Raw genomic sequence first — 16,586 nt, 5'->3', positions numbered from 1 at the left:
GGGGGAAGAGTTGAAATTTTGCCCTCACCCACATTTCCTGAGTGCCTGGAGGGTGATCTGAAAGAAAACTGGGTGCATAACCTCTGGCTATCATAAGTATAAATTACTTCAGCAATGTTGTGGGAGGTATATTTGCTTAGTTCAGTCATATTGGGAGAAGTTGGGATGAATTCATGTTGGTGAGGAACAATTGTATTAGTCAGTATAGGAGCTGATAAAGCAAATATTCCTGTTTAAGTCAAATTTTTATTGCCCAGTGATTCTTAGAAAAAAAACATAGAGGACCAGGGTTCTCTGCGTCTCTTACCTGGTGGTAAAGCTCAAGTTGCTAGCCATGCTCATATGTGTCGCTGGGTAGGAGTCCTGTGTTTTGGGACCAGAGTGTTCCCTTCCGTTGTTTCTCATCACCATGACTGTTGCCCCTGCAATGTCATAGCCATCTTGGTGAGTTGGCATAATACCCCTTCATAAGGGATTTCTGGACTGTTCCTATTGGCTGAGAGAGCTCTAGCTCCTTGACTAGGGAGAGGCTGAGAATCCTCAGCTACAGACTAGTCCTAAGAGGATGGTTTGTAGAAAACTCTTTTAATTTCCTCCTACAGAGTTAGAGAGTGGGTGAAAATGATTGTGAGGATGTTAATACCATATGGTATCCTTAAAATAAGTACCTACTGAGTACTTTCTTACCCATTCTGCACCTTTCTAATCCATCATTCTTCCCATCTCATCCAGAAGTATAGCACTTGGGGAGCCTTTCGGCTGCCAGCAGTCTACAGCCACTACAGGACTCTAAGAAAAGATCGCTATACAAGGCCCCTACTCCCTTCTGCAGATACTGGTCAGCCTGCAATTCATTCTCCTTGGATACTGCTTCTTTCTACTTCATTTTTCCTTCAAGGCTTCCTTTATTATTTATTTTAACTTTTGAAGAATCTTGATCTTACCTGGGATATGTCTCAAAACATTTGTGAATTTCCACATCTGGAAATAACACAAAAGCAGATAATCTTCTCATCTGCAAAATAGGGAGAAGACTAGGACCTCAAAGGGTGATTGTTGAGGATAAATGCAAGAATGTGTGAGCAACACTAAATGAGCAACACGAAGCTGCTTTGAGATGGAAAAAAGCTGACACCTGAGCCTCCTGCACCCATCTGTTGACGCTCCATCACGCCATTTTTATTCCAGAACGGAGATTTAACCTAGGAATCCTTTCAACGCACTTGGCTAGGAAGCCATCCTTGCTCAATAAGAATTGGCACTTGGTACTGTGATGAAAAGTAACATTCTAAAGGATGCTTTGGAAGTTAAATGCTTTTCTTTCACTATTCAAAAACCCTGCATGATCTGCTTGCCTGAACCTGATTGCCAGGTGATCAGAGATGGGAAGACTGCCTGGGAAGAAGTCATCGAGGAGATGGACAGAGTCAGAGGAGCCATCACTGCTACTCCTCTTCCTTTGCCCACCTAAGTGGAGAAAAGAGACATGACCTTTCCTCCTGTGTCAATTTCAGAATCTCTCTGTACTTAAGACTACTCAGAATGGGGAGTTCCTCTGGAACAAGCCTTTAAACCCACGCCGAGCCAGGTTTTGGACAATGGCAGACAGAAAGAGCCACAGAGACATCTTGGTATCCCTCTTCTTTTGATGTAACTCTTTCTAAGCCATTTTAATCTGCAGAAAATATCAATTGAGTCAAAACACACTTTTGGAAGAAGAGGGACATCCTTTGCATATGTGATTTGTCGGTTTAAATCAGCAGTAATTGCATCATACAGGTGTACTAAGAGCCAAGTATGGAATAAGATTGCTCCCTATCTGTAATCCTCAGAAGCCTTCACTTACATATGGAATTTTGATGGGGCTTTCAGGTTGATTGATGTTTCCTTATTTTGTGGTTACCTTTTGCCCTGGGGGGAACGGCTTGGGAAGGGAACTTCTGAAGAAAAATCTAAGCGAGGACTAGCGTGTTACCAACTGTCAGTCTTTAAAGGCTAGTCGGCTTAGTACTCGTGATAGAAACTGAGCTGTGGAATGCAAAAGGCAACATGCCTAAACTGGCTTGGGAACAATGGAACTTTCGGGAAGTCTCTGTTTTCTCAGAGCCTCACTCTCCAGCCAACAACATTTGCCAGGTATTAAGAAAAGGTGGGAGGGGACATGTGGGTGAGGTGAGTGCTAGGTATGAACCCTGAGAAATTTTTGTTCAATAAAGCTTTGAATATTCCCTTGTGTCCTTAATAAAATCTCTCCTGAAAACACATGAACGATCTGCATAATGTTGGAAGCGTTCATGATTATGGAAGTACGTCCATGGATACGGGGGTTGGAAGGCGCAGTCTCGTGGGGATGGGTGGAGTCTCTGGCTGTGTGCTGCTGGCTGCCCGAAGGGGAAAGAACTGGTCCACGTGATCTCTTTGGTTCCTTCAACTCTAAGTTCTATAATCCTAATGAATTTCGCAAAAAAGTCTGAAAGTGTCCTCTCTACCAGGTTGCAGAGAGGGCTGTTAAGAAAGTGCAACAACAATTACTGCCCTTTCTCCCAGTTTCTTTGCTGCTTCAAACATCTGGGAGAAAAACCAAAGAATAAAATAAAACTAGGAAGTAAAGTCCCCTTCTCTCAAGGCAGTAGATAAGCAATTGAAGTTTCTCTGATTTTACTCTAAGAGCATTTGATCATTTGATTTATTTATATTTTAATCTATTTAGCTACAGCTGACAGTGTCCAAGTAATTATGTTTTCATATTTTAGGCAAGGGAGAAATGAAATGGATTTTTGCCTGACGCCCTAACCAGACTGTTAATGGCTTGCCATGGCTTACTATGACTTCTTCTCTATGGATATTCTAAAGAGGGCTTCCGAATAAAGCATTAGACATCAAAAAAGACATGGCATCTAAGACCTGTGGGTGACTGAAAAAAAAAAATTAAAGTCCTATGCACGGCCAGCATCTTGATTATCTTTCTCTTTTCTTCAAGAAGTGATTTCCTTGACAGCTACAGGCAACCATTTTCCTTTCCTGGCACACGTGATAGGATTGCATATTAAGACACGCCTCATATACGATTTCCATATGGAGAGCAATAATGCTACTCCCCTCTCTCCCCCTCAGGAAATCTTATCATAGTCCAAATGAGTGAAAATAATTCCTGCCTTATTTGGCTGATTCTGAATCTGCTCCAATTTACTAAGTAGCTCAATTGTTGCAAAATTTAGTATCTACCAGTCGTTGTGACACACCTAAGAAGTGATACCATGTATTCTGGATAAGAAACACTCCTCTCAGGAGCTGAAGAAGCAGCAGGACAAAAGATCAAGCCGATGCCTTCGTCTTGCAAAAGTAGGGATAACATTCATCCACCTATTTATTTTTTTATTTATATATCTGTTCATGATCAGAACTTCAGGAAAATTCTTAGAGCCATGAAAGATGGCACGGATTGGCATGAAGAGAGGCTAGATCCAGGGAAACTTGCCAGGATGCTATTATAATCATCGGGATGAGAAATAAAGAGGGCCACGGCCAAAGTGGAGATGGACACCAAGGACTCGAGAAAATGAAGCCGCACCGCCAACGGTGGGACTGACTACAAGAACAATGGCAACTGTCGTGAATACAGGAATGCAAGATACTGGTGTATGGTCTTTGTAGACTATTACCAGGTTGTTTTCCTTTTTGTTGGAATTGGGTGGACATGTGGTCCCTGGCCCTGCTTTAGAGAAGAAGAGGCATTTAGGAACACCTCTGCTCTCTCTGCTACCTATAGCCATTGGTGCAGGAGGAGAGCCAAGCTAGAGAGCTGGCAGATTCACTGCGGTGGTTAGAGCCCAACCTTCCAGGTTAGGAATGCTCATCCCTAGGGAACACTGGCTGGGCTGACTCCCTTCTTAAAGAGGTCACTTACTCTGGGATGCTGATGAAAAAAATGACCCAAGGCCAAACCTAAAGAAAACTATGAAGTAGAATAAATTCAAGTTTGGACCTCCTATTCAAACTATTTCTTATCATTTCTGCCCATCCCTGACCCCTTTTCATGCCCTCTTTCCAATTTCCTCTTCATAATTCCCCTCTCATTTACACGTGACTCCATCACAAACATTAACATTTTAAGAAGGAATCTAAAGCCTTTCTTAGGGGGTGAGGATTAGGGGAATTTGGACACAACTTTCCTAAGGCCACTCTCCCGTTGCCCACTCTCCACGCCATCACATCCAGAGACCGGTGTGTGCTTCTCCCTGCCCTGGTTGAGGACCACCACTCTAAAATCTTAGGCGTTAGAGAATTCAGTGCTGAAATGGCAGGCAGTGAACTGTTGAGTTGGAGCTGGGAAAGTTTCTGCCCAGTAACTTATCTAATTACATATGATTCCTCCTGCTCTTCAGGCTGGCCCTACCATGCATGGTCTTCATGCTCTGGATCCAAAACACACTGGGGAATGGGTTCAAATAAGTATAATCTACCAGGACTTCTCTGCCAATTCTTATTTCATCTGAATTTCATTGATGAGAAAAATAACAAGATTCTTTTTTGTGTTTGTGTTCCCACGGGTTCTATGATAATTACTATATAGGTAGTACTTACTATTTGCCAGGAACTGTTCTTAATGCTTTCTATATGAATAGACTCAACCTGTATACTCTTTATGTACTAATATTCTCATTTAACCCTCTGAGATATGTAATATTATCACCAACATTTTACAGAAATCTGAAACACTCTGAGAGCTTAAATAGCTTGCCTAAGATCACACAGCTAAGAAGTAAGTGAGCAATGCAGAATCCAACGTTTTTAACCACTGCACCCTGCTGCCTCTCTAAAATGTTAGATGATGAACTTAAGGGGAGAACCTCTGGTATGGTTCTATTCAGAAAAAAAAAAAAAAAGAAGTGATCAAAGAAGAGGGATTATAAATCATAGAACATCAGAACTGAAAAGAGCCACAGCGGTGATGAGGACTGCTGAATTTCAAAAGGATGACACTGAGATCCCAGAAGGTGATGTGTCTTCCCTAAACCGCAGTCAATCAGTGGCACTGCCGCCGTCAGAATTCAAGTCTTCTGACTTCTCGTTGAGTACAGGAGGTGGAAGAAGTTGGTGGGACTGAGCAAGCTTAATTAACTCAACGAAGAGATAATTCTTTAAAGGGAGTGGACCGGGGATACATTTCATCTGACTCTGAAATGTAAAATATTCAACCTGGAATCTGAACTATCTCTAAGTCAGTAAATTTTCTATTCTATCATCTATTGATAAGTTCCTTAGTCCTTTTAGAAAGTTAACTCTCTGGGAGAATTTCCAAGACATTATCATGACTTTTAAATCTATAAGGCCAAGTAGTCCCCTTCTACAGTGATGTCCTCTTTGGCACATTTTTGGCTAGAACTAACTCTCCAGGTTCAAATTCACACACAAGTCCACTCCCCTGGCTACCAGACCCTGAGTGTTTCATGGTACTCTGCTGCCATCGTCTGGCTGAGTGAAGTAAGAACAGCTGGCTCACTCAGAGCCTGCTATTTAAGAATCTTGGTACCAGATTAATTATAGTTGTCCTGGATGTAGTAAAAGTGGTGATGGAGGATCAGTATGGAGCAAGAAGGAAAAAAAAAAATGATTCATTATGAGAAGAATGAAAGGTTCCGGGGAAGACCAAACGTCAGATTATAAATTGAAAGTCTTACTGATTCCCTAGATACTATAAATTACCTGTTATAGAAGTGGGTGAAATTTGGCATATCTACAAATATGAATGCAGAGCTCTTCTCTTTAAACAAAAACCTTTCCATCTTTATACTAGACCAACTAACTTCCTGCTTTAAAATATTTATAACGAAAACACACTTAAAAGTCAGCTAAATGATTATTCAATTTATAAGTTTTTGTTTTGCAAAATGACTGACAGCAGTGTATGCATATGAGTGTATAACTTGCGTGCAAAAGTTTGATTTGTACACTGTGTTTACAGGGATATGTCTACTGCATGAAACAATGCTGCATTTTCATATGGGATAAAGATATGTGTAATGAGACGATACTCTTAATGTGTTATTTTTTTCTTTCTTATTCACATCTCTTTAATGGGACATTTCTCCATTTAGTCAGCCTCACCCATTGCCTCAAGAATGATTCATATTGGGCCTCCCTGGTGGCGCAGTGGTTACGTATCCGTCTGCCAATGCAGGGGACACAGGTTTGAGCCTTGGTCCGGGAAGATCCCACATGCCGTGGAGCAACTAAGCCTGTGTGCCACAACTACTGAGCCCGCGAGCCACAACTACCGAGCCCGCATGCCTAGAGCCCGTGCTCCGCAACAAGAGAAGCCACCGCAATGAGAAGCCCTCACACTGCCACTAAGAGTAGCCCCTGCTCACCGTAACGAGAAAGCCCACACGCAGCAACAAAGACCCAACACAACCAAAAATAAATAAATTACAAAAAAAGAATGATTCATATTGTTATAGAATGCAAAAGAGTCAATGTTTAACTTTTGAACCCCAAAAAGGCTCTTGAAGCCCATTTAATTAACAGTATTCTTTAGAGTCAAGCGTTCCGTTGCAAGCCCTCTAGGTAATAGGGATTTCAGGAAATGGCATAGGAATAGTTTCTTTCTATGCCCAAAATTGTCTTAGATTTTCACAAAAAAAGTTAAAGAGTCAGAGAAAATAGACATGGTTAAGATAGAGCCTTTAGGGCTTCCCTGGTGGTGCAGTGGTTGGGAGTCTGCCTGCCAATGCAGGGGACACGGGTTCGAGCCCTGGTCTGGGAAAATCCCACATGCTGCGGAGCAACTAGGCCCGTGAGCCACAACTACTGAGCCTGCGCGTCTGGAGCCTGTGCTCCACAACAAGAGAGGCCGCGATAGTGAGAGGCCCACGTACCACGATGAAGAGTGGCCCCCACTCGCCGCAACTAGAGAAAGCCCTCGCACAGAAACGAAGACCCAACACAGCCAAAAATATATAAATAAATAAATAAAAAATAAAAAAAAATAAAGGAATTCCTTTTAAAAAGAAAAAAAAAAACATAGAGCCTTTAGTTTGGAATGTGGGATGGAAGCATGAAAAGTTCCATGGACCTGCTCCTCCATGAAACAACAGTAACTAGTGAAAATTGAAACACACACACATACAAGCACAATTAAAATCTCTAGAAATTGTCCTACAGGCATGTAGCAAATGTAGACAATTTATTCAAAAAATTATACCAAACCTTAGGAAGAGCTACAAGAGCCACAGGCACTTGAGCCACAAATGGCTTCCTTTCCTCCAACCCCAACTAAGTGTGACAGAAGCTCCATTCTGGGTACGTGTGCCCGGAAATACAGAGCTACCCTTCCCTCCAGCTTCCAGGCGAGGGCTATGGTGTGTCTCGGGGAGGGGCAGGGCACCAGCATTTCTCATTCTCCCAGCCCCATGATGCAGAGGCTAAGTTTCAGGTGAGTACAACCAAGAGGATGGAGGCTCCCTTCCTCCACACAGCTCTCACTCATGGGGCAGAGGCCCTGCCCCAGCATCACAGGGTGAAAACCATGGAGCACTGAATAGCCTCATCCCAGCTCACACCCAAGGCCAAGGTTTTACAGTGGGAGAGGCAAACCAAGACCAGAAGCTACCGCCACTGCCCAGAGACCCGCTCAAAAAGCAGATGTGTCAATTCCAGAGAGGTGGACGACCGTTTCTACCCCACAGCTCCTGGGCAGTGGCTCAGAGATTCTGCCCAGAGGGAGAGGCAGGCCACTACAATACAGAGCTCTGATATTCTTCCCAAGGGAATTGGCTTTACTTGGAGTAGAGTGTGGAGAGGCTCAAGCCCAAGGATGTTCTTGAAAACAATAGTGATTTTGGTGGCAAATCATTAAGTGGATGCTGGTAGTTCCATGAGAGCAACAAGGTAAACCATGGGCCAGAATTTACCATAGTGAACCAGGAAAGAGACAGCTAATAAGTGCTCTCTCAGGGTCAGAACAAACCTCAGACTAGCCTCAGAAACTACTCCTGCAAAGGGGCTCAAATTTAATTGCATAATATTGTAAAGCAATATATGCCTCAGGGTATTGTCAAAAATAATAAGAGTCACTGGCAGCCAATGAGTGTAGCCTAAGAGCTGGGTGTGATACCAACAGAGGCAGAGAGCTTAACAGAGAGTCAGGAAAGGAGACAATTAAAAAGAGCCCAGTTAAAACCACTGTCATCCCAGGGTGACTATGTGCATCCCAAGGCTATACTCTCTGATGGGCAACACCAGAGGCTTCACACCGCAGGGGAAATAGAGTTCAATGAAATAGTCCAGCCAAGCCACTAACCCACTAACCCAACAAGAAACGACAGTACCATCCCTGGTGTCCAGAGTTGCTACAACGAAAAGTTTGTGCTTCAAATTATTTGAAGAAAATGAAAAGCCAAACCACAGGATGGGAGGAAATATTTGCAAATCACATATCTGATAAGGGACATGTATCTAGGATATTTAAAGACCTAATGCAACTTAATAATAGAAAGACAATAGCCCAATTTAAAAATGGGCAGAGGATTTGAATAGACATTTCTTCAAAGAAGATATACAAATGGCTAATAAGATCCTTATTAAAAGATGCTCAACATCTGTAGCCATTAGGGAAATTAAGTTAAAAATCACAATAAGATACCACTTTACACTCATTAGAACAGCTATTATTTTTTTTTAAAAAGGAAAATAATAAGTGTTGGTTAGCATGTGGAGAAATGGCAACCCTTGTTCTTGTGCGCTGCTGGTAGGAATGTAAAATGATGCAGCTGCTGTGTAAAACACTATGGTGGTTCCTCAAAAAATTAGACATAGACTTAATATTTGATATAGCAATTCTACTTCTAGATGTATACACAAAAATTAAAAGAGGAACTCAAACAGATATCTCTGTGCCAATATTCATAGCAACATTATCCACAATATCCAAAAGTTGGAGACAATCCAAGTGTCCATCGATAGATGAATGAGTAAACAAAAGGAAGTGTATCCACACAATGGAACATTATTCACCCATGGAAAGAAGTGAGGTATTGATACATGCTACAACATGGCTATGTGAAAGGAGCCAGATGCAGAAGGCCACGTACTGTATCACCCCCTCTTTATGACATGACCGGAAGAGGCAAATCTGTAGAGGCAGAAAGTAGGCTAGTGGCTGCCAGGGAGAGGAGGACGGGGAATGATTGCTGCTGGGTATGGAGCTTCCTTTTGCGGTATGGAAATGTCCTAAGATTGATTGTGGTGATGGTTGCGTAAATCTGCTGATATACTAAAACCCACTGAATTGCTGGACCCTTTAAAAGGATTTGGTATTTACTTCATAGTTTTTGAATTATATCTCGATAAAGCTATCAACCAAAAATGACAGAGCCTGGACCCCTGAGAAAACACTTAGTCCCTCCCAACCAACACACACACCTGGTGTCTCAGGAAGGTGAGAGGTGGTGAGACAAGGAACATAGGATAATTTTATGGTGTGTAAGGGGAGAAAATCCATAGGAAAACCCTCTTCATATGGATCCTGGTGGGCGCACTTAGAGGAGTATTTAGCAACAGTGCAAGATGACTAGAGAAGAGCTGATGGCGGCACGTGTGTGTTTAAGCAGAAGACGGCCTGAGGGCACCACCTAGGTTCCCACATCCTGACATGCACACCTACGAATGTGGGAAGACTGACAAATCCCACAGAGCAGAGAGACCGAAATAACATATGGAATAAAAAGACTAGGAGTAAAGGAAAAGGGGACTTTGTAGACCTCAAGACCAGAGGCTAAAAACTACAATGAGGCACCACCTCACACTGGTCAGAATGGCCGTCATCAAAAAGCCTACAAACAATAACTGCTGGAGAGGGTGTGGAGAAAAGGGAACCCTCTGGCACTGTTGGTGGCAATGTAAATTGGTGCAGCCACCATGCAGAACAGTATGGAGGTTCCTCAAAAAGTAAACATAGTTATCATAGGATCCAGCAATCCCAATCCTGGGCATGTATCCAGAGAAAACCATAATTCAGAAAGATACCTGCACCCCAATGTTCATTGCAGCATTATTTACAATAGCCAAGACATGGAAGCAATGTAAATGTCTATTGACAGATGACTGGATAAAGAAGATGTGGTACATATATACAATGGAATACTACTCAGCCATAAAAAAAAAACCCCAAATAATGCCATTTGTAGCAACATGGAAGGACCTAGAGATTGTCATACTAAGTGAAGTAAGTCAGACAGAGAAAGACAAATATTTTATGATATCACTTATATGTGGAATCTAAAGAAATGATACAAATGAACTTATTTACAAAACAGAAACAGACTCAGAGACATAGAAAACAAACTTACGGTTACCAAAGGGGAAAGGTGGGGGGATAAATTAGGAGTTTGGGAGTAACATATACACACAACTATATATAAAATTGATAAATGAGGACCTACTATATAGCACAGGGAACTATACTCAATATTCTGTAATAATCTATATGGGAAAATAATCTGAAAAAATATATATATGTGCATGTATATATATATATATATATATATATATATACACACATGCACATATATATATATAACTAAATCACTCTGCTGTACACCTGAACCTAACACAGCATTGTAAATCAACTACACTTCAACAAAAAATAAATAAATTTTTTTAAAAAAGAAAATTCTATCTGAAAAAAAAGACCAGAGGCAATGGCAGGGACGATGGATTTCAGTAACAAACGACAGTACGTGACCTAAATCCAGGAGGAACAGAGTCACTGGTTGCCAATGCAGAGGTCACAGAAGTTGACACTTACAGACCTCAGGAACCAGTAAGGAGGACTCTCATGAAAGGATGCTTGGCTGTCCACTATGAGAATACCATATGGTTAGGCAAGTTTTCTCCTGCATTTAGACAGAATACTACTGGGGAGAACAGAAGAGAAGAACCTTAGAGAGAAGGAGAGCCCTGATAGGAAATTCAAATTCTGAATTAAGTTTAAACGCTAAAACACTGGGATTTTACCCAAACAATCTTAACATACCTGGAAGAGACTAAGTTTCAAATCAGAAGTGATTAAGTTATCATGAATGCTTGAGATCAACTTTTCTCTTCCTGCTTTAAGTGGTAAGGGTTGTTGGTGAGCTATCGAGTTCAGCTTGAGCAAAGGGGGAAAGTTTCATTTCTTCACCACTATGCCAGAATGAGTACATTTTAAGCTCCCTACAATCCATTAAGGAACAGACTACTGTCCCTTAAGGAACGGTTTTGTTCGCAACACTAGAAGAAATGATAATTATGCTGGTGATAGAGGGGTTAGCTAATGCTACAGTGGCAATCGTATTGCAATATAAATGTATCAAATCATGTTGTACACCTTAAACTCATACAATGTTGTATGTCAAAGACATCCCGATAAAATTTAAAAAAAATAGAAATGGTCATGAGGGGGTATCCTTATACCCAACGAAGCAGTCAGATACAGGCTGAACTTTTAGACTGAAGGTGGGAAGACCTGCGTGACGTAGAGAAAAAGCAACAGGCTAATCATCAGCATGTCTGGAATTGACTTGGAAGGTGCCTCCAGCTGGCTATGTGACTTTGGACAAAATTACTGAATCTCTTTCGGAGCTCATTTGCACGGCCCGTGAAGGGGTTGAACTAGAGAACTAGTAAGGTTTCTTCCAGCTCTAAAAGACTGATTCTCAGGTCTTGGATGCCCAGTGGGGAAGTATCTGCCACTTCTTGGCCAAGTTCAAGTGGACACTGTCTTTCAGGAGATAGAGTCCCTCCCCTTTCCTTGGCCACGCCCCCAGAAGCTGGGCTGAGGACAGCCAGACAGAAAGCGCAGTTACCTGTCCTGTGTCGAGGATTCTTGCTTTTGCAGCTACATTTTCCAATTAGCTCGGGAGTATACACATCACTGTGACAGACGGCACAGTAAAAGAAGGCTCTGGACAATGAAAGCAAATCAAGAATGACTTATGTGAGGCTTCACACTAAAGAAACACGGGGCTGACTCAGTCTGCCTGCCATTAAGTTGTATTCGCTTTAGGACTTTCTCCCCATTAAAGTAATAAAAAAAAATTTACCTTTTGACATCCTTTGCAGATTCAGCAATAAAGAACCCTAGTGTGTTCTTACGGAGCTTAACTTGAGCAGGTGGATTTAGTATCAGCCCACTGGAAACAGAAAATAATAATACAGTAATTTCCCCCTCCAATTTCTGGGGCAACATCTGTTTTTACCAAAGGATTCTCTAAGTTGCAGAGTTAATAGGACTCAATCCCTTTTGACTGCCAAAATTTACAGTAGAAAATGTGAATCTGACTGCATTTAATTCATCGACTGCTGCTGAATATACTGCGGGGGGCCAGGTCACAACCCAACTGCTGAGCTGCATACACTCCCCAGACTGTGTCCTGCATCAGAAATGGTCAAAGCAGTTCAGATGCAGGAGGCCTTGCTGATGAAAGCTATCCAAGGCCAAACAGGCCAAGGCCACACAGCTGCTAGTCTTACGGTCATCCTAGTGGTGTACATCCTTAGGCTATTTGTCCTCTAAAATTAAATTCATCTAACTAACTAGCTGGATTCAAAAGTTCCTTTTATTTGCCTATACAATTTTTGAACTTGTTTATCCCTGACTTCACTTTTGTGTATCTTGATTGCAAGATTTTTGAGAGCAGGAACCACGTGAATTGTTTCTATTTCTACACTACTTGAATATTTTGATTGTCTATTTTACTATGGTTTTGTGTGTTTGAAAACGCTGCCTTATAAACTTCATCCGTGATATTTTTTGATAGGGTGCTCCATTATGACTATCTGAGCTCCTCACGTTTCTCCCTGCTGGTCAGGATCTCCCGTTTTCATTTCCTTTCATTCAGACCTCCAGCAAGGTGAGGTCTTACAACCCTATACCTCCCCTCGCTTTGTGTGTGCGTGGTCAAAGTACTCCTTTCCTCCTTTAAAACACACCTCTCCTTTCATATTCACATTGGAAAGAGGTCAAGTCTTCCTTTGGGCAAAGCTTAGTCTGTTGTTAGGATATTCCAAAGTAACGTGCAGGCGTCAGAGCCTTACAAAAACAAAAGAGCTTGTGCAACAAGAGGTCTTCAGCTCTGTGCCAAGAGCAAAAGATGCTGAAGAGCTGAGGTCAGGCAGATGACTGCACGAGACATCGTGTGGCACTTTCTGACTGACTGACACTCACATGTCCCTGCAATCACTGCTTTTAACTTTGAAAAGGAAAGGACACGGATTTGTGCCTCCCCTACCCCAGTATCATCGGTTGATATTCACTACCTAACACGCGTATGTTTAAGTTGTATCTTCATACCTCCTTTTTTAAAGGCAGGGTCCTCTGAGCTCACGTTAAATGCTTAGTTATGAAGATACTGTCATAATAATTTCTCTGGTTGCATTTGAAAGAAGAGGTGAACATCTTTCAAAGAAGTTATTGCTGGATCCTCCCCCCGCCCCCTTCATGAATCACGGCCAGCTGCTCTATTAGAGAACGCAGGCCACTGGAACTAACTCAACATTCTCTGACTGGGGTCAGATCCAGCTTCACCTCTTACCAGGTGACAAACTGTTCCCTAAGACAGATCCTGAGGATTATCCAGAGCTTTTGCACATCTTAGAGTCTAGTCAGGCGCATCAATTAGAAGAAAAAATAAAAGGTGAGAAAAAATAGGTTTTCCCCTAGTTTTTCAATATACTTGCCTGAAGCCCAGCTTTGAGATGCCCTATTTTCCTTCTGTGTACAGTGACCGTGGTGGATTTAGCACAGCCTGGTGATCAGAAGTGCCCCCAGAGTAAGTTCACATTCTCACTTGGCCCCTGGGTGTGGTGCAAGCTTGGGGAAATTATTTAACTTTTCTTGGCTTCTCCTCCGTAAAAATGGGGCTAATTGTACCCTTCTTACAGCATTGTTGGGAGGATTCGGGAGTTAATGTAAGTGAAGTGCCTAAAGCAGTGTCAGTCATGAAGTAGCAATCATGTAAGACTGCTATTACCAATATCTTTGCCAAATCAGGATTTAATTCTTTTGATGCATCTGACTCTTTGGTGAGAAACCAAAATTAAATCTCTGTTGGAGCAGCTGCCTCTTTTATTGGAGGTAGATGTACGCTAGGTAGTAAATAGCACCAGAACTTCTTGAATATATGTAGAACTTAGCTGCTTATTCATGTTTCTGTTCCACAATGTCCTGATAGTCATTCTAATAAAGTTTATAGAAATCTAGGATGTTAAATGTGGAAAGGATATTAAGAGCACTTGGTATAACAGTTTCTGAATGCCAGTGAATAAAATGACTATATCATGGGGACTCAAAAAAATTCATAGATTTTGGTTTTATAAAGTCAGAAGTGAGGTTTTGAATTCTATGTCTTTCAAACTTTGCAAATAATTCCGATGCATAACCCAGGTCATTGAAGGCCAAAGATGTTAAAACCTGATCAAGTTTTGGGCTGGTCTGAAACCCAAACTACCTGGCTCGTGAGGCTAAGACACCATCCTCTTTACTCTCACCTATTTCCCGTAGAAAGGGCACTTGTACATGGGTTTCGATTTCGAGATTTCCATCAGCATGGCAGAATTGTTAAGTAAGATTCAGCCAGCCAGATGGTACTATTCTTTACTCTCCTTAAGCACTTGCTCTGTACTGTATCCCACTGACCCCTTTTGCTCAGATACCTTCTACATCCTCTCTAATTGACACACTGTTTCTTCTTTCTAGCCTTTCATATACTTTGTAGTCCCTCTGGTATCATTCAAAATTATTGAATTTTGACTGTTTCCCTATGATTTTAGGGTTCCTGGTAATGTCAGTCTTTGAGCTGGAAGGGGTCTTAGAGATTAATTAATGTGGCTCCCCCCTTTTACAGGTGATGGACACTTTTCTACGGCCACTGGGCTGGCAAATCATAATCAGGATCAGAATCTAGTCTATTGATTCCAATTTAATTTAAGGTAGCTTCCCACTAAAAAACACACAGAAGCCAACATAAGTGTTTCTTGTTCCCCATTCCACTTAAGCCTCACTTTTTATTTTTCAGCATCTTTTATCTCTATATCATTGTGGCTGATTCTGGACTTTCTTTTTTATTATATGATAACTTCTCTTACTTCTTGTATTATTCAGTACGGATTTTCAGGAAATGCTGATGGTCTGATAAGGTTACCTCTTTCCTTTATCAACAGCACACTTTGCCCAGCAGGCCAAATTCCCATTTTTCCATATTTTGTGGACTAGTTTCTAAGGCTAGAGTTTGTGGGAACATTTTTATCACAAATAATTCTATTTCATGGTATGGTTTCATGGTCAAGACTTACAAGATCTGGTAATATACTGAGGAACAGATCTGAGAAGGTGACCATTTCTTCTGTCTCCTGATCATGAGACACAACTGGGGCAAGGCCATAGGAACAAAGGCAGAGCTCCTGCCCACCCACTAGGGCAACCATTCTAACCTCAGTCATTAGAGACAGTATTAAATGCACCACAGCAGCCTGGGTGCCTTGAGAGCCTGAGGCCGGCTCTCAACAAATAGCAAAAAGCTTAGTTACGGCTGTATGTTTGGAAGAATCTTAATCATAAAGATTCTCCTCAAAGACTCTGAAGCGATTTGAAGTCTCATTGGTACCAGTAACCGTGACACACGGACTTGTGTTCGATGGCTATCAGCATGAGGTGCATCTTCACGAAGCAGAGCCTGGGAAGGAAGACAAGCAATGGTGAGGCAAGAGAGGACAGCAGAGCACCAGGTCACAACAATACGACGGACACTCTGTGCTCTTTGCCTGGGAGGACACCACCCCCTCCGCAGGGAGAGCCCCTCAAATATGGAATGTTCACTTGAAAGTGAATCCATCCTGGAGTAACGCAGAGCCGGTGCACCAACTGGGACAGAGGTGAACCTGTCCCGCACAGACTGTAAACCTCCAGGCTGCAGACACTCAGACTTATTCATCCTTATACCTTCTGTGTTTGTCACTGAGCCTGGTCTACAGTGAGCCCTTTGTGAACACTGGGGAAAGAATGCATTGCACGAAAATGAGGACAGTGTTTCCCTTAACTTACCGGCAAACATCAGGAAAGCTCATTCCAGCAAAGTCATCAGAGAGGCGTTGAGTCAGGATTTTGTTCCTCAGGCCGCTAAAGAAATGCTTCTGCCAGGGCTCTTTAGGGCAGATCTGTAACACACAGTCAGACCACATGAGGCACAGTGATGTGGGAAATGGGATATTCAATATACACATTGTGTATTCTGCTCAGCACCAAACCAGTACCCACTGCATTCAGGTCCCAGAAAGGAGACTTGTCCTCGTGCTTAACTAGAGAAATGTCAAAGGAAGAACAAAAACTCTAACATACATCTCAACTACTTCCAGAATGAAGTAGGAGCGTCACGACTTAGTTCCTCCCCAGATGCCATCCACCCCTCCTGCTGGAAATTAATTCTTCTTCCAATAATTTCAGCAAGGTAGACTGAACCAGGAACAATAAGTCCTGTTTGAGTCAGGAACAGTAAGATGGGAAGAATAATGTGGACTCTAACTCGTCTCCCCCTAGATATGGCTGTTTA

General features: G+C 42.1%; 1 protein-coding gene across 1 annotated transcript in view; it reads right to left on the bottom strand.

Annotated features, from left to right (window-relative positions):
* Positions 1 to 16,586, bottom strand: part of KCNU1 (potassium calcium-activated channel subfamily U member 1) — a 135,165-nt gene that overhangs the window by 67,959 nt on the left and 50,620 nt on the right. Inside the window, exons 15-18 of the mRNA XM_059909343.1 lie at positions 16,082 to 16,194; positions 15,645 to 15,713; positions 12,084 to 12,173; positions 11,847 to 11,944 (exon numbers count right to left, since the gene is read on the bottom strand). Coding sequence (XP_059765326.1) covers positions 11,847 to 11,944; positions 12,084 to 12,173; positions 15,645 to 15,713; positions 16,082 to 16,194 — 370 coding nt within the window. The remainder of the gene's footprint in view (positions 1 to 11,846; positions 11,945 to 12,083; positions 12,174 to 15,644; positions 15,714 to 16,081; positions 16,195 to 16,586) is intronic.

This window comes from Balaenoptera ricei, chromosome 21 (assembly GCF_028023285.1).
Source record: "Balaenoptera ricei isolate mBalRic1 chromosome 21, mBalRic1.hap2, whole genome shotgun sequence".
In the NCBI taxonomy this organism is placed as follows: Eukaryota; Metazoa; Chordata; class Mammalia; order Artiodactyla; family Balaenopteridae; genus Balaenoptera; species Balaenoptera ricei.
Note: the sequence above shows the minus strand (reverse complement) of the source record. Positions and strands in the feature narration are given on the sequence as shown.